We start from the raw sequence: 25801 nt of genomic DNA, 5'->3' as shown, positions 1-25801 counted from the left end.
ACATCACAGATTTAGCAAAAGTCAAACAAAAACAACCAAGATAAAGAAACATGAACCCCTTAAAAGGTAGAGAAAAACTCGGGTGTACGAAAGATTTGGCAGTTCTTTCTCCAATAGCGGCTACCGTCATGTTACTCGTTGCAAGAATCATGTGGTGGTAGGTCGAGCTCGGTGATGCCAAAATCGAGAAAATTTTGGGTACTACAAGTGGAACATAACCATGGTCATCTGTGTCATATATTCCATAGCAGTCAACCAAATCAATTAGAATTATGCATAGGGCAACTTAATCATGAAGCGAGCATGTTTAAGTAGCTTCCTTGTAAACAGCTTACCTCTATCAAAGAAATCGTGATAGGAAACGCAACCCCTTGTGCGTTCGACTCTGATCTTAATTGACAATGATTACTGAAGGTTTCTGGTCTTCCCCAGGCAATCTGGTTTCCTCCATCAATAAAAACTGGTCGCTACGATGTAGCAAAGCGTGCTTAAAGTGGCGTAAAACGTTAAACAACATCAATCAATCAATCATTATGTTTGTTGCGTCCGCTGATTAGGGTTTGAGATCAAAAGACGCACAAAATAAATTTCAGAAAATCTTTTGAAAATAAATGATGGATTGATTGGCGACTTCTAACGCCGCATCTGAGAAAAAAGCTTTATATAACGTCAAAAGCTTCGATCTTTATATGTATAATGATAAAAAGAAAATGGTGTTGTTTTAAAACTAAGACAAAAATCCTTCATCCTTCTTAATCTGACATTTAAATTGAAATGATTTATCAATTCTTCAGTTGCGTGTTAAAAAAATAAAACAATTGATTTCACATAAATAAAAAAAATCGATTAATATTAGGAGACATTTGAAATGTAGTCCTTTATAGTCGTTTTTTGTTGTTGTTCAAAATAAAAACAATGTATGCATTCAATACATATGGATAGTTCGATAGGTAACAATAAACGGAAATACGTTTGATGTTTAAAAATAGCATCAACCTGTTTAGCTTCATTAGTTAATGAATGTGTTTTACTTCCTCGCTGGCTTGTAGGTGTTTTGAAAATTTGCCTTGATGAAACACAAATGAAAAAAAACTCGAATAACTTCTCCTTCCACTTCTTCAAAAAACTAAGATTTGCCCGTATTATACCCCCTTAACGAATTTGACAGTACTATGAAACTTCATTATTTTTTGTTATATAACCTCTTTTGTAAGAGGATCCCAACTTTCGTATGTTTTAGCATTATACATTCTTCAAAGACAAATTTCCGTACAAAATACTGCATATGCCTTATCTGTGTGACTTTGTTATAAGTAACTTTGTTACCAAATAGTCTTATGTGGATTTTTTTTATTTGATCAAAGATCTGCAAACCACGGTATGATGTACATGGTACATGTGGAAGGTTGGCCAGGATGACTGTGAGTTAGGATCCCGTGCTAACTATAGCACAGTCATCCTGTCCAAACCTCTTCTGTCGAGCAGTGAGTCAGGATTCTATGCTAACTATAGCACAGTCATCCTGGGGTTAAGACTATTCACACCAAAATGATTTTGTGAAGATAAAATATAAGTCTTTACTTGATATTTTGATACTCTGTGATTGCAGAATGTCGTGTTTAAACTGTAATCTTTTTCGAATGTTCTTTTATGTTTTTTTCAAACGCGCACGCAAAAGAGTACAATGCAGCAACACGTAATGATATATCAAATTTTACACAGAAACCATTAAAACCTATCGGACGTGGCTGCGTATATATACATCCCACACAGCCAAAATGAACCCAGACTCAGTATTGATCTTGCTGACAGTTGATATCCAGGTAACCATATTATAATACCTAGCCTGGCATCCTGGCCAAACCTCCTCTGTCGAGCAGTGAACCAGGATCCCATGCTAACTATAGCACAGTTATCCTGGCCAAACCGCTTCTGTCGAGAAGTGAGTCGGGATCCCATGCTAACTAATAATAGCACAGTCATTCTGACCAAACCTCCTCTGTCGAGCAGTGAGTCAGGATACCATGCTAACTATAGCACAGTCATTCTGACCAAACCTCTTCTGACTACTATAGGGGGTTCTTGGACCCCCCCAAAAAATTATGACCCCCAAGTTATATCATCTTTCGTAATCACCAAAGGACATAATATGACATAAAGTGATATAATATGGGGGTCATAATCACATAAGTTATTTATGACCCCCATCTTCTATTTATGACCCCCATATTATATCACTTTATGTCATATTATGTCATTCGGTGATTACGAAAGATGATATAACTTGAGGGTCATAATTTTTTTTTTTTGGGGGGGGGTATAGTAGTCCTCTGTTGAGCAGTGAACCAGGATCCCATGTTTATTATAGCACAGTCATCCTGGGGTTAAGACTATTCACACCATGATAAAAGTTGTTTTAGAAGAGAAATATTATCATAAAAAAATATTAATAATTGGAAAAGCTATTTTTTTAAAAAGCAACCGTATCAGTATACTGATGAGATTCTTTATGAATGGATATTGGTTAGTTATTTTACATGAGCGAATCGACTGGTCACAAGACGTTACCCACGTTACATTAAAATCTGAAAATTTTGTAAGAGTTCATCCGTACAATTAATTTGGCGGTTTCTAGAGCACAAAATGAAGTCACAATGTAATAATTTTGTGGACCTGATCACGTTTTTCTGAGTGCAACATAATATTATATAACATAGTATTCGATATTGAAGTAATTTTTAAGATATTTTCATAGTTGTGAAGATTATACAATGATTTTTAAGTTATAAAACAATATCTGATGAATTTTCACAGTATGCACTATTTTCGTAAGCTATCGTACTACAGTTTGTGGCAGTTCCATTGACTATAGGCGTTCCACCATATTTACTGCATAATACTGTATATCGCCCTATGGCCATGTCGTACGAATTTCTCCTGATAATGTTTTTCGTAGCCTTCCGAGAAGGAATATAGTTCCACGGAGGTGCAGTTTCACGAGTATCACCCATTGGAACATTTAATCTAATGGGGGATTTTTGTGTCTTTTCTGAACGCTTTGTGCATGATTTGTCCATTCGTTTTGATTTGCTATATGAAGGACTTTGGCCTAATGGAACTTCAATGGATATATTTGGCAATGACACTGGATGTTCAATTTCACGAGTCTCTAGCTCGGTATAATTGTCATATGCACTTTCTTCTAATTTTGTCCGTCTTTTCTCGGCAATCCGTTCTTTAATAAGTTTTCTATCTCTGAAAAGTAAAAAAAATATTTTCTTTGATCTGAAATTCAATTGAAACGCTATCTTAGTACGATTTAGTGCATCTAATTTAATTTCACTTCTTGTAAACTCTTTGACCGTATTACATTTTGCGTGAAGGTCATCTGTACCAGTACGTAACCTCTAGCAGAATTAAAAAAAGTTTGAATATGTGTTTAAATGTTGTATGCTTACGGAAAGCAAAGCGAGACGATCCTTTTTGCATTTAATTTCATTTTACTCATTTTCGTCAAATAAGAATTAAATATATGATTTAAAAAAAATGTTTATTAGAAAAGAATCGGTCACATATTACTGTGTAAAACAGAGACTAACAGTGTTCTATTTCATTGTTTTTTTTCTCTTTCAAATGTTTGCATAAACATCGTTTTGGTTGTCTGTGTAATTATCTTGCTGTGATCTGTCATAAGACGTAACAATAAGAGAGAACATCGTATGTATGAAAGTTCATTAAGATGTTAACAGAACATTTTATAGATGTTCAGTTGAGAATAAAGTACATGTTGTACAATAGCTGTACGATAAACTCAACATAGATATCAGGATTAAAAATTGGTATGCCAGATGGGCATTTCGTCTACAGAAGACTCGATCATCAGTGACGCTAGCGTTCGAATCGAAAAAGTTAAGAAGGCCAAATAAAATACGAGTCACACCGCTTGTTTATCATGTTGATAAATAAAATGCAAGTAATGTGTAATAGTGTGCATGTGTGCATCCAAAGCATGGTTGACACTAGGGGCCGCCAGTCGTGACCTTAATCTAAGTTGTGGGTTTTGTAGCTCATCGTTGAAGCCTTCCAGCACTGTCAAGATGAAAAAAAAACCTATAAAAGTTATTTCCTAGGATTTCATGATCTATATCTTCCCCCATGTCCTTTCTTTTCCTTTGTTTCTTTTTTTAAGAATTATAACCTGGGTTTATTTGTTCGAAGTTCTGAAACTTATGTGTAGTCTTTTTGAGGGTTCCTTTATATAATTAAGACTTATAAATATAGTAGGTTGTTTAATAACAACCAAAAAGCTATGCCCGAGCGGATCGAATTTCAATTTCAGTTCAATACTATGCATTATAATGGCCTTTTTACCCACATTGTTCTTGAATACGTTATTTTGATTGGCTAACAGCAATCTCGCGTCATTCTGAAATAAACATTCATTTCAAAATGAAATGTAAGATTCATGATGACACGAGCTTTCACAATAAAGTGCACAGGTAAATAATTATATTACATGTATGTTTCATTATAATACGTTATTTTGATTGGCTAACAGCAATCTCGCGTCATTCTGAAATAAACATTCATTTCAAAATGAAATGTAACATTCATGATGACACGAGCTTCCACAATAAAGTGCACAGGTAAATAATGGAAAAACTTGATAGAAATCGTGTTTTCATGATCCTAGCAAAAAAAAAAAGTAATTACAAGGGAGCAATCATTTAACTTCAAGTGTGGGGGGAGGGGGTAATAGTTTCTTGTCTGAGTCAGAAATTTTTTTTCGCGCTAAGCACGAACATTTTTTTGGTAGATTTTCGACGCTATCAATCAAATTATTTTTTTTCAAAATTTAACATTATAAGGTATGGGGAAAATCAGAATATTTTTTTAGGAAAAAACCATGACCCCCCCCCCCCCCCCCCTTTGAAGTTAAATTGTCGTTCCCTAAGTATTGAATGCTTCTTTTAGTAGTTTTATAAGGTTGTAAAAGCGTTGACCGTGCGCACATTTTTAGAATGTACTTCGGTCAACGCTTTTACACCCAAATAAATTTACAAAAAGAAGCATTCAATTCTTAAACCATTTGCCCATTCTCGATGACTAAATAAATGTTTTTTTTTTATCTGGAGAGAACCATTGACTGATAAGCCCCTGTAAACCTCACTAAAGTTGTCTTGAATGAGGGTCTGGATGGGGTTTACAGAATAGAGAATAATGGCAAAAAAATTTAATAAATAGAGAAAAATTAGTAAAAAAAAAAAACAAATAAGAATAGAGAATAGTGGGGTATACAAGAATCAAGAATAACTGTGAAATATAAAAGAATTAGGTAACATAATGCTGATAACAGAAATGAACCATGTACAAAATAAAAAATCATTTCAATACACACAAATCTATTATTAATAAAAAAATCATAAGAATTTTACAGAAAAAAGCGTTATTTTTTAAGATATAGAAACAGGCCTCAAAAACAGAAATGAAGGACCCCTGTCCAGACCTCTTGAATAAAGTCGGATGACAACATTGATGTTATTCATCGTTAAGAAGCTGACATGTTCAAATATCTATATGTATTAGAGAAGATCTATTTATTGATTCGTATCTATATTGATGTAAATATGACCTTGGGAAGATCAAAAAGTGAAAATGAGTTCAAAATATTTATGATTCTATAAATAAAACACATGCAGTCTTCACCGGGTATTACTAAAATAGAATATAATATATTTGAAATTCAACACCACGTGTGTCATTTAACAACACACTTATAATATAATTTAGTTAGTCTTTAGTTTTCTATGTTGTGTTTTGTGTGCTGTTGTTTGTCTATTGGTCTTTTAATTTTTTTAGCCATGGCGTTGTCAGTTTATTTTCTACTTTTGAGTTTGAATGTCCCTTTGGTATCTTTCGCCTCACTTTTTGGTCAGATTTAATACTTGAAAATAGAGAATACCATGACAGTTGTATGGTCAATTTTGTCAAAAGCCATTACAATTTAGTCGACAACAGTAACTATTAGATCTACCCAAACCATTAACGGCTGTTTTTTTCTTTGAAAATAACGGTTGTTTATGTTACTTCCAGTTGCAAATATTTCATACGTTCAGGAAATTACAGATTAAATACCAGCAAAAGAGGCAAACAGTAAATATTTAAACCTATTCTATCTCAATTTCATTTGATGTTATAGGTATTAAAACAATTTTTTTCTTCAAAAATTAAAAAAAAAATGCTGATCGGTACTTGCTCGTTTGAAATATTACGTTTTTTTTTTATTGTATTTCCCTACCCTTCTTATTTTCCAAAAGTTGTTTAACTTTGAAAACAAGGGAAATCTAGCAAGTATATTTTTCGTGCATATACAAGAGTACAAGGCAATTGAGTATTTTTTATAGTTTGTTTCCCACATGTTATGGAAAAAATATTATCATATACCTTGTTCGTTGCATTATTTATAAACATCGGAGTTCAATAATGTACTATTTTGTGTGGGAGTGTGATCCCTTAAGAACTTGGTGTAATTAACAGCAACAATTCTGACCTACTTTCGTAAAAAATAAACCGTACATTGATTTAGAGATATTAAATGCTGATTTCAATAAACATGTGAATATTTTCCTTTTTTGCTCAAATGCTTGCCTTACTTTTTTGTATCTAGCAAATCATGATATTTTTAATACTAATAATAATTAAAAAAAAAAAAAAACACCACTTACCTGACGGCTTTAATGGCCGATATAATACACGTAAAAACAAAAAGAGCTCCAAAAATGGCACCAAATACGATTCCCGTTACATTCACATCGCTTGCCATGTCTGTTGCAATTTCCTGCCACTTTATTTCAACACCTGAAAGTACAGAAACGAAAACGACTTTCTGATATGTAATTAAACTTAGGGTAAATGAAAGTCACTCTCACATGTTCAATTTCACATATACTGCTCTAATTAATTAATTTCTGAAAGGCACAATACTATCACGTGAATTAGATCAGAATAAAACCATTCATCCTTTATCATCGAAATTAGGAATAATGTGATGTATGCTGTTTTAATTGTCTTGTATTTGACCATATCGTGTTGTAATTTCCCAATGGACGGCCATGTTATGTTTAAAATGTGACTTTAATGCGGTTTAAGTGAATTACTTCACGAAAATTTAACATGAACTTTTGACTCAATATTTTGCACTTTTACTTAAATAGCAACATAAATGTTATTTGTGATATAAAGAAGTATGCAAAATAATCTTAATTAAATGTTAAATTCTTAGTTAATTTCTAGTTCGGAAAACAGGTGTTTTTTTCTTTTCCTTCCTTTTGATTGCCATTTTCAAACATTCTAAAGTGATAAATACATGTTCTGTTCAGTTTGTTTTGAAACACACATCATTTTCCTGCTAAATAAACACACAGCATTTCATCAAACCTCTGTGTTTTAAATGTTTAATTCCCCTTCCAAGGGTAAAGTATAAGGGAAAGTGAACTACTTATTTATGGAGTTAGAATATAGAAGGATTTAAATTAAATCAACAGTCTTTGGTCTTTGTAAGCTAAAGTAAAATAGTTGTCGTCATTAGAACGAACGATATTCAACCTTCGAGGCGAGGTGGTGCTAGTTTCGCACAACTTTCGCATTGTGTAAAACGTGTGCAGCTCAGGCATAATTGGTCAAATTTAACACGATGGTAAACATTTGATTTTCAATATTAATTTGGTTCAACAACAATCGCATATCGCTGTTTCACTCCTGTTGTTGTTGCATACTATCAATCAAATTAATAGAAAGAAACATAATTCAAACAGAACACAAAATAAATTAGCGTGCAATAGCATATCATATTGCTCTAGTGAAAATAAAGCTTCAAATTTTGTGACGTCATCAGTGAGAAGAAAAACATGTTTGGTCAGTTTTTTAAGCTTTTCTATACAAATTGACATTGCATGAATATTTGCGAATACTATCTCTCGTAAAATGTATTAAACTCACAAGCTCGTGCTACATAAATAAATCTACTTGTGATAAAGTATTCACAAATATTCATGCAATAACCCTATATACTAAGTATACACTGGGCCTACTTGTTAGTGGCGGATCCAGGGGGAGAGTATTCCGGGCGACGTTTGGTTGGACCCCCCCCCCCCCCTCCCCTTTTATATGACTTTCATGTGTTGGGTCACTCTTTTACAAATGGTTGGATCCGTGCCTGCATGTAATAACTTATTGCATAGGAACTTCATAATGGAATTAAAACCACAGATCTACAATAAATTCAATCCTAAAAAAAAAACCGGTTTCCATGTTGAAATGTATTAAAAATCGGGAAAAAAGACCGCCATCTCGATCCCCTTTGAATCTTGATCGGTCTCTGTGACATAAACAAGACTAAAAAGTAATCAATGTTGTGTGCTAAGAAAATGTTTTTTTGTATTTTTATTTCCTGCATCATAAAATTGAGAATGGAAATGGGGAATGTGTCAAAGAGACAACAACCCGACCATAGAACAGACAACAGCAGAAGGTCACCAACAGGTCTTCAATGCAGCGAGAAATTCCCGCACCCGGAGGCGTCCTTCAGCTGGCCCCTAAACAAATATATATATGTTATCTTATACATCTGAATTGCAAGAAAACCGACCCAAACGGAATTCAAACCAAAAACCAATATTAAATACATTATTTTTTTTATGAATTAAACGGTGTTTTGATCAGATTTTAAAACTAATAGCTTTGTAATGAAATATCAAAGAAGAGACACTTACAAACTCTAGTTTTATCAATACTTACAGTTGTGATGGCATGACAATTATATTTTGTGTAATGTTATAGAAAACTGATAGTTCGTAAATCGGATCATCTATGAGGGTATGGATGGAGGTCTTTCATTTATTTATTCTTTTAATTTTTTGACAGATTTTTTCTATTTTTCCCCATTATTCTCTATTCTTTATATTTCAGTACCCCATTATTCTCTATTCTTTTAATTTTTTCCCCTTTTTTCTCTCTATTTTATTTAATTTTGCCTATAATTCGTTATTCTGTAAACCCAGTCCAGACCCTCATCTATTTGAGCTATTATGTCATATCTGTTTTTGTTTTGTTTTGCGTCAAATCGAATTTACAAAACCTACCAGCCAGAAACAAAAATAAAAACACACCCAAATAATAAACTAAACATGCAAACAATTAGACGCCAATTTTTAACATCAATATTTTATTTGCTCAAAAAGTATCGTGCAAACTACACATCAGTTTAAATTGAACCTGTTAGTGATGGAGGATTTTCATATAAAATAAAAATAAGAAGATGAGGTATGATTGCAAATGAGACAACTCTCCACCAAAGACCAAATGACGTTGAAATAAGCTATTATAGGTCACCATACGGCTTTCAACAATCAACAAAACCCATCTCGCATAACAAGCTATAAAAGGCCCCGAAATGACAAATGTGGAACAATTCAAACAAGAAAACAAGCTTGATTTGTGTACAAAACAATAAGAAATGAAAAAAAAAAACAAATATGATATACAATAACAAACGACAACCACCGAATTACAGGCTACTGACTTGGTGACAGACACATACATAATGTGGCAGAGTTAAACATATCAGCGGGCGCCTAACTCTCCCCCTAATTCATACGACTTAAATTCAGATATCACCTTACAAATATTTTTTCATTAATTTTAAAAGAATTTTACAGTGTGTGTGTTTTTGATTTTGTTTTCTATACATCAGGGCCCGTATGCATAAAGCTACTTAAGTTAAGATTTGTTCAGAACTGACGGGTTTTTCTACATGTCCTACGATAAATTAGTATTATGATTGGATATCTTAACTTAGGGAGCTACCATTTGATTTTTATGGGGGGGCTAGGATGAAAAATTTTGTCCTGCATTTTTTTTTAGTTGTAATCTCTGTCCTGCCTTTTTATTTTTCACTCTATTCGGTCCTGCCTTTTTTTTAAAGTTTATCCTGACTTTTTTTTACCTAAATTGTCATCCTGGCTTTTTTTTTTGCAAGTGTCTCATCCTGCCTTTTTTTTTACTCAAAACTCCTGTCCTGCCTATTTTTTTTTAAATTTCATCCTAGCCCCCCCCCCCCCCCCCCCCATACAAATCAAATGGTAGCTCCCTTAAGTAGCTTTATGCATACGGGCCCAGACCCCCAAAAATCCACAGCAAGTGTAAGGAAAACAAAGGGAAACACAACTTTGACTTAACTCTGGGTCCTACAGAAATCTTATTTGCACAAACAGAGAAAACTGTGTTGCATTTATTGTCCAACGTTTTTTTATCACCTTTTCTAACTCTTTTAGTAAATATTGAACATTCATGTTGCAGTTTTTGTCATGCCAGTAACTTTGGTGCCTTCTTGTCATCTCCAAGATACTTATCATAGACTAATGTCCAATCCCAAATAGCAACATTACAACCCCGTTATATGTAGCACTACTTTTCTGAAGATGTTTTACAAATTTAGTAAGTGCGGTATTTGTTGACCGTCCCATGAAGAGGGAATGAGTTTAACTGAAGTATACGGGAGAACAGTTCCGTCCAAATTGTGAATTGTTATCTATGATAAAGTTTCACTTGTTCGTACATGCACTGCGTTTAAAAATACTTTTTGTAGTTTAGTATTTGATTAAAGATCAAAATAACTGGGTCAATATCTCTAAAAGCCCTAAAACATGAGGAACACGGATATTCTTTCAAAAAACCTCTCTGCCAGATATTCGACATGTGCATGTGATGATTTTAAAGAATTAACTGAACTTGACCATTTGTGCTGTTTTAAAGTGCAGAGGACCAAAGAATAACGATGTAAAATCTATGAAGTTATTAAATGTTTACCAAAAACTAAGTTTCCAGAGAATTTCATTAGCTGAAACTGGGATTTTTCACTCCAAAAACTTGAATTACAAAAGGCTTTTTGAAGTTTGATAACATGCGGATAATCTAAACTAATAGAGTACCCCGAAAATCAAACCACATGGTAAAAATTTCTCGGCGTTGAAACAGTGCATTATACGTATCTAAGTTATTAACGATATCTGGGACTATTATACTATATATTATGTCCCAGACGATATGTACAAAGAAATTGGGAAATGGGGGAAAACCCTTACTACCCTTCCGGAGCACCTGAGTTGACCCCTGTTTTATTTGGTTGGGTTCGTGTTGCTGAGTCTTTAGTTTTCTATGCAGTGTATTGTGGACTTGTTTGTCTTTTAAAATTCGTCGTTTTTCGTTTCTTGGTGTTGTCAGTTTTTCTGTGACTTATGACTTAGTTTCTTTATTTTTTTAATTTTCCGTCCATCATTGCATGTCACTTTAGAGTAAGATAAAACCAATGTGTATAATCTGTTTTAAATGTATGTAATGATTGTCAAAATGAAATTAATACCATTATATGATACAATTAAGTAAACAAACAATTGAACTTTATTGTTCGTAAAGTCTGAATATTTTGATATTGCGCATAAACAACGTATTTATAGTCTGTAATGCGACGTTTGGATTTTTTTTGTATATCAAATTAAAATAATTGAAAAGATGCAGTCAAAGATCATTGAAATAAGTTAATTTTATCGATTGAAACTCTTTTGATCATTGTAAAATAAGACAATATTAGAGATAACTATATCTCTTAAAGAAAATCTATTCTAAGAGCTGTTAATAAACGGTAAATTACTTTTTAACTCCAAGTTATTGTAAACACGTTATAACGTCCTTCGTTGTACTTGCGAAAATAACACAGGTATATTTTAGAAAGAAAAAAGGCTTCGGTGTAAACGTTCTTGGCGAAAACAGGAAACAAGAAATGCACCAAACCTAAAAGAAGAAGCATATTGTAATATGCTCCTACATTTGAATCCATCTATATAGGTAAATGCCTTAACAATAGTTTTTTAGTAAGAATGTCCATTTCGTTCATTCTCATCATAACTATAGAATATGAAAAGTGTAATTGTCAGCCTGAACATAATCTGATGTATTGAATACGTCATGGGACAGCAATCCATCGATACAAATAAAGATAAAGCCATTTAAAGGTGAACATTCGGTATTCAACAATAGACGAGTGTTTTATGTCTATTGGAATATATACTTTTTATGACACTGTTCTATTTAGTCAAATAAAAACAAAATGGATTTTTGAATTTCGTTAATTTAGTTTGTTTTGAAATAGACATGCACAAAGATGTCGTAAATCTGGGTTGCCTCAAAATGGATTCTTTATTGTCGTTAATCTAGTTTGTCTCAAAATGGATTCTGTAATGCGTTCAAACTAACTTGTCTCAAAATGACGAGTTTTCTGCCTACACAAGATGACAAAAAAAATCTCGTCAACAGATAATCATTAGAAAATGTGGTGATAGATTGTCATAGTCATGGCTTGGTACTGGTACTGGTACTAATTATCCCCCAAGGTTCACTGGGAAATAGAAATATTATTCACTCTTGGTCTTCTCCCGACTTGAAGAAAAACCCTCGCCAAAGTGGGGCGTCCGTTTGGCTGAGCGGAATGTACAATTACGCAGCCACATCCGGTCAGAATGGGCACGTTAAATCGGATGCCTCGTTTAGTCAGAGAACCACGCTCTTTGTACGTTAAGAACTCTTGCAACAACTCAATGAAGGGGTACATAGGTGGCTAGTTGCAAGGCAAAATTTCCGTCCCAGTCAAATATAACCTTATTTTACAGTGCCAGTCCAAAATATCCCCAACCTTTATTCCGGACGGCCTCTATTACATGACCAGGCTATTGTATTATTGTAAATTTGTTCTCGTCCTGAATATGCATGAAATATTTGCAACTGGACGTCAAGCAACTAACATTCAATCAATCAATCTACTTATTATTGTGAATGGGATTAACCAGTAAAATTGGTCGATTATGTCCCCTTGTACGGGTGTCAATATTTTGGGAATCTTGATTACCCGGATACATCAAATAGAAGCAATATAACAAAAAGATCCGTTCACGAATGAAAACTTTATAGACAAATTTAAAATTGTCATTAAAAATAAGTGTGCAAAGAAAATGTACATTTAAATACAGATAAACTTTTAAACATGCATATTTATATTTACCTTCTTTGTTCCGAACAGAATTCAAACGTATCTACATATTTAACCAACCGAATATAATTGTGACACGAATTAAGGTTTTAAAAGACCTAAGAACAATATCCATGTTAAATGTAAAATGATTCAAAACATGCTTGCTCATGTAGTGTTGTTAAATAAAACGAAGTAGATTAATTGAATTTTAAAAAAGTCGATTGAAGATTGCAGTGAAACACTTGAGATAATTTTCATTGTGAAGAGTTTGTTGATTATTTAGTTAAAAAAAACATTTGCAGCATGCTCTGGTAGTGAAAATTTTGGCAAATATACTAAATAAATAGCCCCCTACCTGCTGGACTGAATAACCTTCAAACTTCTTAATAGTCATGAAGGAAAAAATGAGGGAAAAAACGAGAGAACTTAAACTATGAACAAAGATTGGAAACTCCTAAAAAATCTAGCACTAGTGATCAAACGAACGGAAGATATTATACCGACATCAGTAATCACTATTAAAGCATCATCTGTCCTTTTCTATACCAAATCTTACATTAAATCGTATAAAGAATAAGAATATTGAACGACAATTCTACGCATGCTTACCATTCCGAAAACAACGTAGGTAAATCATCATGAGTAGCACAATAATCAAAGCTTTGATTACTGGTCGCTTATGTATTTTCTACAAAGGCGTTTTTGGTCACTGATTCACGAACTACATGCACGAATTAATCCGTACTTACCAGCCATGGCTATATACAAAACTGGCCATCTCAAACAAGGTTTTTGTATAGCAAATTCAACGTCAAAATCGTGACGTAGAAAAATCTATAGTATATATTTATATATGCATCTAATGGGTGATAGTTAATACAGATTATATTATCAGCTAAGAGAGCTATTGAAGGTCGTTCTTGTGGTGTTATTCTCTTGGTATGTGTCTGCTTATCAAGATAAAAGTTAACGGTCAGAGCTTAAGCAGAAAAAATAAGTATCAGCAAAGAGCATCTGTTGAATAAGATAAATAATTAAATTATATTGACTTTAGAATCAACTGATTAATAGAAAGTATGAGTTATTGTTTATATAAGATAGTTTACTTATTAATGAACGATGCCAAGAACAGCACTTCATCTAAAGCAAAACAACAACGCCATTCGTTTAACGTTACTTATCAGCAGTAAATATTATACTGATTGATGAAAAGCGAAAACAAAAGTCCTACATACAAATTCGCAGTGAATTAAAATATAAATTCTTGAAGGTAGAAATTTTTTTACTGATTCTTCAACAAACCAAGCCGTCTTAAGAGTTTTCGATTTATTATTCAAATAAATTTTGAAATATAGACATTATTTGAAATTGTCATATATTTCTAAAATATATTGTAACTGTCATTTTGGATTTGTTTCGTATGTTTCCCGTCTTTTTTCTGTTCGGAAATTTTGACCAGAATGGGAAATTCAGGGACGATCATAACTCGTCTAACTGATGTTTGATGTTGACTTTAAGGTATAAAGTTCATAAAAATAATGCTTCTGTCATGCGTAACATATAATTTTATCATCATGATGGCTTTTTGTCGGTATTAACAGACAACTGTATAACTGAGTTAATACTCTTTCTCTATGAGAATACAGTATTATGTACAAACATAATTAATTTGGCATATTTTGTTAGAAAATCCCAATAAACTAATTTTACTGTTCTGTTTAGGTCCTTTCCCGTTCTTGGGATTGAAATATTTTCATTTTTGGTTTGTTGGCTTTTTAATTTTTAATTTTGAAGTTTTTACAGAATTTATGATATTAACTGCTATTTTAGTGAGAAACACTATTCCCAATGGAACCCGACTGTCAGAAATACTTGTCTTTGGATCATTGAGGTTACTGTATATGATGTCAGAACAATTCCCAATGCTGATCTATAAACATACTAATAACATTAACGGTACCAATTTTTCTACACCAGATGCGCATTTCGACAATCAATGTCTCTTCGGTGATGCTCGAGGCCAAAATATTTGAAAGTCCAAAACCTAATACAAACGTTGAAAAGCTGATAAAATCAAAAAGGGTCGTTTTGGGGTGCGCACTTTTTTTCTTAATAATCTTTCAAGGTACGTTCAAAAATAAAAATAAAAGTATAGCTTACATAGACTAGAATTTTCTCAAAGCAGTTCCAAGAAGAAACAAATCTGAAAAAAAAATAAACCAGACATTTTGTGAAGCAGTGCCAAAGAAAAAACCACAAAAAAAACAGCATATAATTTAAAATATTATAATACATGTTCAAAAGCGTACAGCAAAAACGTTGTGATTGGTTATCAAGAAAAGAAATTCGACCAATGGCGTCATTTCATTTTGATGCACAAACAATAAAATTATTTATTATCCTTTAGATTAGGAAACCACGAATTTTAAAATCACAAAAAATGAGCAACCAACGCTAAAAAGTAAAGCACACATTAAAAAAAAATCAGGGAGGTTTACCAAGTACTCAGGAAGGACAAGCATATATAAAATATCGGAAACATAAAAGGAAAAGTAGAAAAGTAAGAAAAGAAAAGAGCACAAATAAAAAAAAAATCCAGGGATGTTTACCAAGTACTCGGGATGGACAAGCATATATAAAACATCGGAAGCATATAAGGAAAAGGAAGAAAATGGTTACCATAAGAAATATTTTAGGATCTAGTGCATTACCATTGAATGAGTAATTTTAACCTCAATTTTAATAGATTTTGTATTCGTTCCATTTGCAGACAAACTATATCGTTGGTACCTAATCACTAACAATTGGATGGATCATACCTTCGGACTGTGAATCCTCGAAAGTAGCTTGGAAACAATATTTTACAGAGTTTGGTTACTTATTTACATTTTAATTTGCGTAAAATGTAAACAGCAAATTATTCATGTTTATCTTTATGTAAGATCATTGAAAATTTTTGATGCTTGTGTTTCATATCTGCTCGCTTTTAATAAATTTATTGGTTTGTCAAAATGCGCCTTTCATTCATATCATTATTATCATTATCAATTATGCGTTTGAAATTGTAAGTGTGAAATAATTCCATTTCGCCCCCAGTAAACATCACTACATTGTGCTTAATCGAATCCTTTTACCGTTTAATCTCAGTATCAAATGTCTTTGGTAATATCTATTAAAGACTAGCGTATATATAAACCAAGTTTAACCCACCATTTTCTTCGGGAAATGCCTAAACCAAGTCAGTAATATGACGCTTGTTTCTATTCATTCCGTTGGTTGATATATTATAACGTTTGATTTAAGGATGTTTGCTCCTCTTGTTTTTGAATTTTTGTCAGACTTTCGGAATCCTCTGGTTTTATCCATGTATTGCCATTAAACAAATTTGCCCGCTAACCCCTACTTTTTTTATAATTTTATTACGTATAGTTTTAAAAGCCATATTTGAAAATCTTATAAAATCCTTGTTATTTTTTCATAGTTTTTGAAACAAAAAAGCGGCCAATGTAAACAGTATGAAAAATCTAGAGAGAATCGTTTCCCGCAAAATTTTCAATGACTTATATCTCGAAAACAAGCACACGGACCCTTCATTTTTTTTCTGCTTTTATAGTCCCTTTATCTATATACTATCATTTTAAATCAGTCATTTAAAAAGCTTGTTATTTTGAAATAAAGTAGCGAACATCCTTAATCAGTTTTTTGGACTTCCCCCTTTTTGAATTTACCTTAGATTTTTTGTTAATTACTTTTTTGTATACAAACATTATGTACTAGAGGCGGTGAGATGTTCCTTATTGGTTGGATTTTAAGGGAATGGGGGGGGAGGGGGGGGTTATGACGAAGTTTTTACACAGAAAAAAGATTACAGTGACTAGTAAAATTGCTCTATGGGGGGATATCTATTCAATCGAAACATAAAATCTATTAAGATTTAAAAGTAAATTAGATGGAAATATGGAGAGAATGATCCACACCTTCGAGATTACTAGGTGAATAGTATTGTCACTGTCTTTGATCTAGTTCAACATATAGTTTTAGTTTTAAGTTTCAGTTGGACTGGGCTCGTCCTGAACATACAGGAAATATTTGCCACTGGAAGTTAAGCACACATCAATCGATCATGGATATAACCAATTTAAATTAATTGTTTCAAGGTTTTCGTATATGGCTGATTTTTATACCATCGTGGATTTCTCATGCAATCATACTTTAAACTTTGTATACAGTTTATATATTGTAAATGTTTAAACAAGTGCAGTGGAAGCAGAGCCATGTGCAAGACCAAGCTGGTGTCATTTAAATGTTGCTCGTTGACGGTCATTGCCTTTAAAAAAGCATTGTACAAAAGAAAAAACAGGATCGATCTACACAGTATAGTCACAATATGAAATCAATAAAACTGTTATGTTTAACACCGTTATTCTGATTTACAAAAATAAATCAGTGGACATATTTACATATAAAAGTCAAGTAAAAAATCAAGTATAATGGTAGATTAGTAACGTTCTATACGTGTATTTTTCACTTGTTTACTAACAAAAAAAAAGTTTAACCCTTCCACATCCTGTATGGGCCTGTCCTTTGTCAGAAGACTGGTTGTCGTTTGTTGCTGTATTTTCGTTTATTTTGTACATAAATGAGACCATTAACTTTCTCGTTTGAACTGTTTTATATTTGTCGTTTCGGGGTCTTTTGTAGCTTGCTGTGCCGTCTGTGTTTTTCTCATTATTGAAGGCCGTACAGTGACCTACAGTTGCCAACTTCATTTAACCTCTCACTCAAGAAAGTGTTTTCTTTAGTTCTCATTCCAGAAAGTGTTGTCTTTACCTCTCACTCCAGAAAGTGTTGTCTTTACCTCTTACACCAGAAAGTGTTTTCTTTACCTCTCACTCCAGATAGTGTTTTCTTTACCTCTTACACCAGTAAGTGTTTTCTTTACCTCTCATTCCAGAAAGTGTTGTCTTTACCTCTCATACCAGAAAGTGTTTTCTTTACCCCTTACACCAGAAAGTGTTGTCTTTACTTTTCACTCTAAAAAGTGTTACCTTTACCTCTCACTCCAGAAAGTGTCTTCATTACTCTCACTTCGGAAAAGGGTTGTCTTAACCTCTCACTCCAGAAGTTACTTTACTCTCACTCTAGGAAATCTTTTCTTTATCTCTCACTCAAGAAAGTGTTTTCTTTACCTCTAACACCAAAAAGTGTTGTCTCTACTTCTCAAACCAAAACGTTTTGTCTTTACCTCTCACTCAAGAAAGTGTTTTCTTTACTTCTGAGTCCAGAAAGTGTTGTCTTAACTTCTCACTCCAGAAGTGTTGTCTATACCTCACAGTCCAGAAGTGTTGTCTATACCTCAAACTCCAGAAGTGTTCACTTTATAATTACCTCTCACTCAAGAAAATGTTTTCTTGACCTCCCTTTTCGAAAAGTGTTTTCTTTACCTTTCACTCTAGAAAGTGTTTTCTTAAGATCTCACTCTAGAAAGTGTTTACTTTACCTCTCACTTTAGAAAGAATTTTCTTTACTCTCACTCCAGAGAGTGTTTACTTTACCTCTCACCCCCAGAAAGTGTTGTCTTAACCTCTCAATTCAGAAAGTGTTGTCTTAACCTCTCAATTCAGAAAGTGTTGTCTTAACCTCTCAATTCAGAATGTGTTTTCTTTACCTCTCAATTCAGAAAGTATTTACTTTACCTCTCAATTCTAAAGTGTTTACTTTACCTCTCAATTCAGAAAGTGTTTACGTAACCTCTCAATTTAGAAAGTGTTTATTTTACCTCTCACTCTAGAAAGTGTCTTCATTACTCTCACTTCGGAAAAGGGTTGTTTTAACCTCTCACTCCAAAAGTGTTTACTTTACTCTCACTCCAGGAAATCTTTTCTTTATCTCTCAATACAGAAAGTGTTTTCTTTATCTCTAACACCAAAAAGTGTTGTCTTTACCTCTCACTCAAGAAAGTGTTTTCTCTACTTCTCACTCCAGAAAGTGTTGTCTTAACTTCTCACTCCAGAAGTGTTGTCTTTACCTCACAGTCCAGAAGTGTTGTCTATACCTCAAACTCCAGAAGTGTTCACTTTATAATTACATCTCACTCCAGAAAATGTTTTCTTGACCTCCCTTTTCGAAAAGTGTTGTCTCTACCTCTCACTCCAAAACTTGTTTTCTTTACCTCACACTCCAGAAAGTGTCGTCTTTACCTCTTACTCTAGAAAGTGTATTCTTCACCTCTCCCTCTAGAAAATGTTTTCTTAACCTCTCACCCAGAAAGTGTTTTCTTTACCTCTCACTCTAGAAAGTGTTTTCTTAAGCTCTCACTCTAGAAAGTGTTTACTTTACCTCTCAATTCAGAAAGTGTTTACTTTACCTCTCACTCTAGAAAGTGTTTACAGAAATCAATTGACAGAGAGAATACTGCATTTAGAATCGAATCGGAAAAAATATTATTTACAACATAGTGTTTTCTTAACCTCTCTCTGCAGAAAGTGTAGATATTATTTAACAGAGTGAATCATGCTTTTATCATCAAATCGGAATAAAATATCAGATACAGCAGTGTTTTCTTTACCCCTCACTCCAGGAAGTGTATATGCATCATGATATTTGACAGAGAGTTCCATATGCTTTAAATCAAATCGATAAAATGATAAGTTACAGCGAAGTGTTTTCTTTAACTTTATTTCAGAAAGTGTTTACAGAGGGAGGGGGGGGGGCAAGATCTTTTCTGTTAAGGTGTATTAGGCATTTTATAACTTTTGTAAACTGTCATTTTGAAAATATATGTGCTGTTAACTATTATTGACTAATTAGCTGGTATCTGTTTTCTTTAAATTGACACTGTGTTTGACTGTTAAGTTGTTTTATGCATTTTTAAATTTTTGTTAACTGTTATTTTGAAAATTTATGTGCTGTTAACTGTTATTGACTAAATAGCTGTTATCTGATTTATAAAATTGACATTGTTGTTAACTGTTAAAGTGTTTTAGGCATCTTTAAACTTTTGTTATCTGTTATTTTGAAAATATATGTGCTGTTAACTGTTATTTACTAACTTCCTGTTACCTGTTTTGAGCAAAATTAAAAATTGTTCACCTGTTAATGGACCCCCTCCCCCCTCCTTTCAAAGGCATCATTTGACAAAGAGTATCATTCATTTAGAATCAAATCGGAAAGTCCTGTCACATCGTCATTGTGAATCAATCATATTTCTTAAATCAATGATTCCATTTTTATCATACTTTTGTTTGATTATAAATACAATCATTATCATTAATTGTACATGTATCAATGTATGCTGGTGGTTCAAAGAAACCGATTGATATATGGTTGGGATCACACAAAATAGACGATAGTAGCTCATACGTTCATTGTTAATAGATAATTAATTGAAAATCGTACATTGAATCGACAGTTACAGGCTTCAAGACTTGCTTCTTGTTACTGAGGGTAAGGATGGGGATTTACAGAATAGAGACTAATGGGCAAAAAATATAAAGCAGAGAAAAATGGAACAAAAAAATAAAGAATAGAGAATAACGAGGTTCTAAAATGTAAAGAATAGAGAATAATGGCCAAAAAGTATAAAGAATAAAAAAATTCAAGAATCATTACTAGTAACTTAACTTGATGCGTTTGCAGAAAGGCTAGTTATCAATGGTAGTTGTACCACTAATTCTATTTCCAGTGGCGGATCCAAAAGGGGGGAGGGTCCGGGGTTGGAACACCCCTTTTTTGACGATCAATGCATTTGAATGGGGCCATATATTTGGAACACCCCCTTTTCTCCTGGGTTGGAACATCCCTTTTAAAAATGGCTGGATCCGCCCCTGATTTCAGTCAGACTAACAGACTGTAGTGAACATCTTTTATAACGTCTTTACGATTTAAATGACTGAAAAAAGATTGTTAAAAAACGCGAATAGAAAATCTTTACTGAAAAAAAGCTAGCTACATCAAGAGACAAATGTTTTTTTTTATGTCTCTGTTACATCTTTTTTTATCTCCATATGTTGTAATGAGTGTCTCCAAGAATATTTTTAGATTTCTAACTCTTTTGATATATTCATATAATTACCTGAATTTTATAGTTAGTCGTTATTTTTTTTTTAAAATTTGGTAGCAAGGTAGACGTCATGTGTATACAAGTATTAATGTTTTGCCATAACGATAATTGGTAGCTGAACGTACATTAAAACAGTTATTAGCAATAAGAAGCATACATTTAAGCAATGGAGTTGATGCTGTGGTGAATTTATAGTTCGAGCATAGTAACTAAAGGCGGATACAGGAATTTTGAAAAGAGGGGAGTTCTTCCATAAAACTGAATATATACCATGTAAAGTGCCGAGCGAAGCGAGTCCAAACATTTTTTGGACGATTTTATGCAAAAAAAAATGAAGTTTTTACTTATCAAAAAGAGGGGGGGGGGCATACGTCCTTTGTCGCCCCCTGAATTCGCCACTGGTAACGTCATAATGTCATGCATGTCTTTGTATAGTGCGTAATGCTGTTGGTGGTTTTTTGTCATGCATTTTTGTTGTAAGTTGCGCATGGCGGTTGGTTAGCAAGATGATGCAATTAGCCGTTATGTATGTAATGTTATGCAATTCGTCATAAGATATATTTTGTGGTTGGTCATAAGATCAAGTATTCTACCGCAAGGAAAGTAATTTGATTGGTCTTTTAAGTCATACAATTTTTCCTAAGGTACATACTGAAGGTGGTCGTTAGGTCATGCCATGCGTCATAAGTTAGGTAAAGCAGTTGGTAATAAGGATATGCATTCCGTCGTAAGGAAAGTGATACGATTGGTCGTAAGGTCATGTATTTCGTCATAGGTATATATTGTGGTTGGTCTTTTAGTCATGTAATCCGTCGTAAGGAAAGTCATTCGATTGATCTTAAGGTCATACATTTTAGCTCACCTAAGTGAGCTTTTCTCATCACTTAGCGTCCGTCGTCCGTTAACTTTTACAAAAATCTTCTCCTCTAAAACTACTGGGCCAAATTTAACCAAATTTGGCCACAATCATCATTGGGGTATCTAGTTTAAAAATATGTCAGACAACCCCGCCTGCCAACCAACATGACCGCCATGGCTAAAAATAGAACATAGGGGTGAAGTTTTTGGCTTATATCTCTGAAACTTAAGAATTTAGAGTAAATCTGACATGGGGGTAAAAATGTTTATCAGGTTCAGATCTACCTGCCCTGAAATTTTCAGACGATTCGGACAACTCGTTGTTGGGTTGCTTCCCCATAAATAGTAATTTTAAGGAAATTTTTCAGTTTTTGGTTATTATCTTGAATATTATTATAGATAGAGATAAACTGTAAGCAGCAATAATGTTCAGTAAAGTAAGATCTACAAATAAATTAACATGACATAAATTGTCAATTGACCCCTTAAGGAGTAATTGCCCTTTTCAACAATTTTTCTTAAATTTTTGTTATCTTATACAAAAATCTTCTCCTCTGAAACTACTGAGACAAATTTAACCAAACTTGGCCATAATCATCATTAGGGTATCTAGTTTTAAAAATGTGTCCGATGACCCTGCCTACGAACCAACATGGAAGACATTGCTAAAAATAGAACATAGGAGTAAAATGCAAGTTTTGTCTATTATTTTTTGAACCGTCATAAATAGAGAAAATCTGAAAGGAGCAAAAATGTTCAAAATAATGAGCTCTACCAATTGTCCATATAAGTCAAAACTGTTAGACAAATTGTATAGGAGTTATTGCCCATAAATGACAAATTTTACCATTTTTTTCCATTTTTGCCTATTATCATGAAAACTATGATATTTAGAGAGAAACATTTTTTTTCCGTTATGCCTTATATGATTTAAATTATAATAGATCAATAGACACTTTAAATCACAAAACTGATCAGCAAGGCAAGATCCATTAAAAAGTCAAATTTTGCCGATATAGTTAGTAGACTGTCACTCTTCATAGGAGTGATTACCCTTAAATGAGGATTTTTTTTACCCTCTTTTTTGTTTTGAGCAAAAACTAAAGAAGATAGAGAGAAACTAAAAGACTAGAAGATCAGTAATACAAGATCAACAAAATAGAGATTGTTTTCATGAAGTCGATTCTCGTCTACAATGTTGGAGAGTGTCCTTTGTTTGATATGCACATAAACCAAGGTGAGCGACACAGGCTCTTTAGAGCCTCTAGTTTCATTAGTGACATAATGTGGCTGGTCGTAAGTTCATGCATTTCGTCATACGTTATGTAATGATGATGGTAATACGGTCATGTATTCCGTCGTAAAGTAAGAAATATGGTCATTATGTCAAGTAATTCGTCGTAAGGTGTGTATTTTGGTTGATCTTTTGGTCATGCATCCCGTCGTTAAGTTAGTAATATGATTGGCCATAAGATCGCAGTTTTTGTCGTAGGGTACGTAATGTGTTTGGTCGGGAGATTAGTATGTATTGGTTGGTCGTAAGGTCATGCAAGTCGTCGTAAGGCGCGAATGTGGTTGGTCATAAGATCATGTATTCCATCGTAAGGTCATACAATTTGTCGTAAGGTAAGTAATACAATTAGTCGTACCGTCATACGATTTGTCGTAATGTGGTTGGTTGGTCGTGAGGTCATGCAATTGTCGTTAAAAAAGTGTCAATAACATATAGATCAAGTCAATGTTGTATTTATTTTTTTCCTAATTTCTAATGGATGGGAACTAATTTTTCACATGACATCTGATACAAATTATTATTTTAAAGAGCATGCACCCCTTTTACACACAGTTAAACCCACATTCACAAGTAATGCGATTTTAGATAGAAAATTAATTAATTGGGTTGAACAGTAAAGCAAACATAGGAAGGTGATATATTTGATCGTTAGGTAATGTTGTATTCAATGGTTTAGTGAATTTGAAGTTAGTCGCAAGGTAATGAAATTGGTTGAAATGCAAGTAAAGTGATTCAATAGTGTTAGTTGTAAGGTCATAAACATGTTATTGTTTGTGGTGTAAATCATTTTATTGTATAATGGAAATTTATTTCTCACTGTGTAAGGTTTTAAAAATAATCGTTCAGTACATTTAAAGTTGCTCGTAAGACAAAACACGTGGTCGCAAGGTAAAGCTATTTGTCAAGAAAAAGTTTGTCATACGGCCGTCAGCAAATGTAATTAGATAAAACAGTTCTCTGTTACGTAACAAAGTTGATACTGCGTATTGTAACAATGTTTGTTCAATAGTTTGACGAATCAGTGAGCAAAGGAAAAGACAAAATGTCAAAAGTCAAAATGAAATAAGAGTTCAACAGCATAACTAATTCAAAAGTTTCGCGTATTTTGAATTGTCATTAAAAGGAAGTTCGTTGCTCAATTTCAAATAATTATGAAAACATATAATCGTTTCTGAGAACAAGTAAACAAAATTAGTCATAAATAAATAAGAAAAAAAGACAATTAGCTCACCTATATTTGTTTTGTATTTTAAATCCAGTTACGGCTACAATAGCAATTTGTTATAGCAAAAATGATTATCGATTTTACAATTCAAAAGCACTCACCTTTTAAACAACATTAAGCATTTTTCTATCGAACCAAAAATCAACAATTTTAACACTGTAATATGAATCTCCAACAAGCTATATACATCCAGAATTAAACATCACATATGAAGATGCAGCATTTTGTGTTTGTATCAATACCACATAATTCACATTCTTTACTTTTACTGTAAAAAATCATACACAAACAAACATAATTAATATACTCCACGTGTACTATATATTTTGTAAAGAAAGCAGAAATACTGAATGAATTATGGCTCGGTATAATAATAACATTTTTCAACATCTGTTCAGGTATTGATCGTGAAGCATTGTTGTCTATGTGTTTTACCTGCTATCCTGATCATATGGTCAAATTGAAATGAATCACAACATTAATTAAAGGCGCTTATTATCACGTAATTATTTTAGCTACATACTTCATAATCGTGAAATATACCCAATAATAATTTGAAGTAAAAACGTCCAATTATCAACAATAAAGGATATATTTTGTAATTACTTTTACCTGTATTTTTTTCTTGTGTAGATCACTAACGTTTTGCTAAGTATATTTGTTTACTAGAAGAAGAAAAAAATTACGACTCGCCTTCCATAAACCATCAATTCATTCCTTTTGGCATCGCTTTGGAAAACCATGTAAACAGATATATTATCGTACATTTAGCAATGTGAAGTAACAATGCAAGAAAACCTCAGATTAGTTCCATAGTTCACAAGATTTCATCAGCAGATCAAGAAAAGAAGGTACACTATCAGCTATCGTAAACCTATATGTTATTTGGAACATCCTTTGGAACTTCTCGGGACAAAAATATAGTTGGAAAAGCACTTGCGTTGGATAATCTAAAATTATCACTTATTTACTGTTTGCAGCGTACTGAACAAATTTCTACGGCGTAAATCTCCCAATCGAAAATAGCAGGTGTGTGCACTGATTGATACTAAAGTCTTAGGGAACAAGATTTATTTATAAATTGATATTGTATATTTAAACACATTTTCAGTGAATGGGAGTACTCTATAATCGGTACTTTGTGTCTTTCGTCTTTATGTTAGTTGTTGTTTGTGCTTCGTGCCAATCTGACGAGTCAAGCCATTTCCGATTGATGTTTACTGTTTGTTCCTATGTTGTGTTAATACATCATTATCCAAGGTTATGAGGATGATTAAGCGC

General features: G+C 33.1%; 1 protein-coding gene across 8 annotated transcripts; it reads right to left on the bottom strand.

The window, feature by feature from the left end:
- Positions 1-2486: 2486 nt before the first annotated feature.
- Positions 2487-25553, bottom strand: LOC127738898 (uncharacterized). Of its 8 annotated transcripts, none has more exons than XR_008000204.1 (4): positions 25133-25553; positions 24622-24788; positions 6726-6858; positions 2487-3255 (listed from the first exon to the last, which is right to left on the bottom strand). XR_008000204.1 is itself a non-coding variant. In XM_052250381.1 (3 exons), the coding sequence occupies exons 1-3, from the start codon at positions 13719-13721 to the stop codon at positions 2784-2786; spliced, it is 636 nt and encodes a 211-aa protein (XP_052106341.1). In that variant the 5' UTR covers positions 13722-13733; the 3' UTR covers positions 2720-2783. The 8 variants fall into 8 exon arrangements, 1 of the variants encoding a protein (XP_052106341.1); XR_008000207.1 differs by lacking the exon at positions 25133-25553 and adding an exon at positions 15242-15284 and having other exon boundaries at positions 24622-25055; XR_008000210.1 differs by lacking the exon at positions 24622-24788 and having other exon boundaries at positions 2720-3255; positions 25133-25542.
- Between the last annotated feature and the right edge of the window lie 248 nt (positions 25554-25801).

This window comes from Mytilus californianus, unplaced genomic scaffold (genome assembly GCF_021869535.1).
Source record: "Mytilus californianus isolate M0D057914Y unplaced genomic scaffold, xbMytCali1.0.p SCAF_4, whole genome shotgun sequence".
Lineage (NCBI taxonomy): Eukaryota > Metazoa > Mollusca > Bivalvia > Mytilida > Mytilidae > Mytilus > Mytilus californianus.
Note: the sequence above shows the minus strand (reverse complement) of the source record. Positions and strands in the feature narration are given on the sequence as shown.

Excerpts from the sequence above, each read along its gene's own strand:
- LOC127738898 (XM_052250381.1), bottom strand. The coding sequence starts at position 13,721 with ATGATGATTTACCTACGTTGTTTTCGGAATG. Across the intron at positions 6,859-13,690 it reads CCTACGTTGTTTTCGGAATG|GTGTTGAAATAAAGTGGCAG; the intron begins GTAAGCATGCGT and ends CTGTACTTTCAG. Across the intron at positions 3,256-6,725 it reads TCGGCCATTAAAGCCGTCAG|AGATAGAAAACTTATTAAAG; the intron begins GTAAGTGGTGTT and ends TTTACTTTTCAG.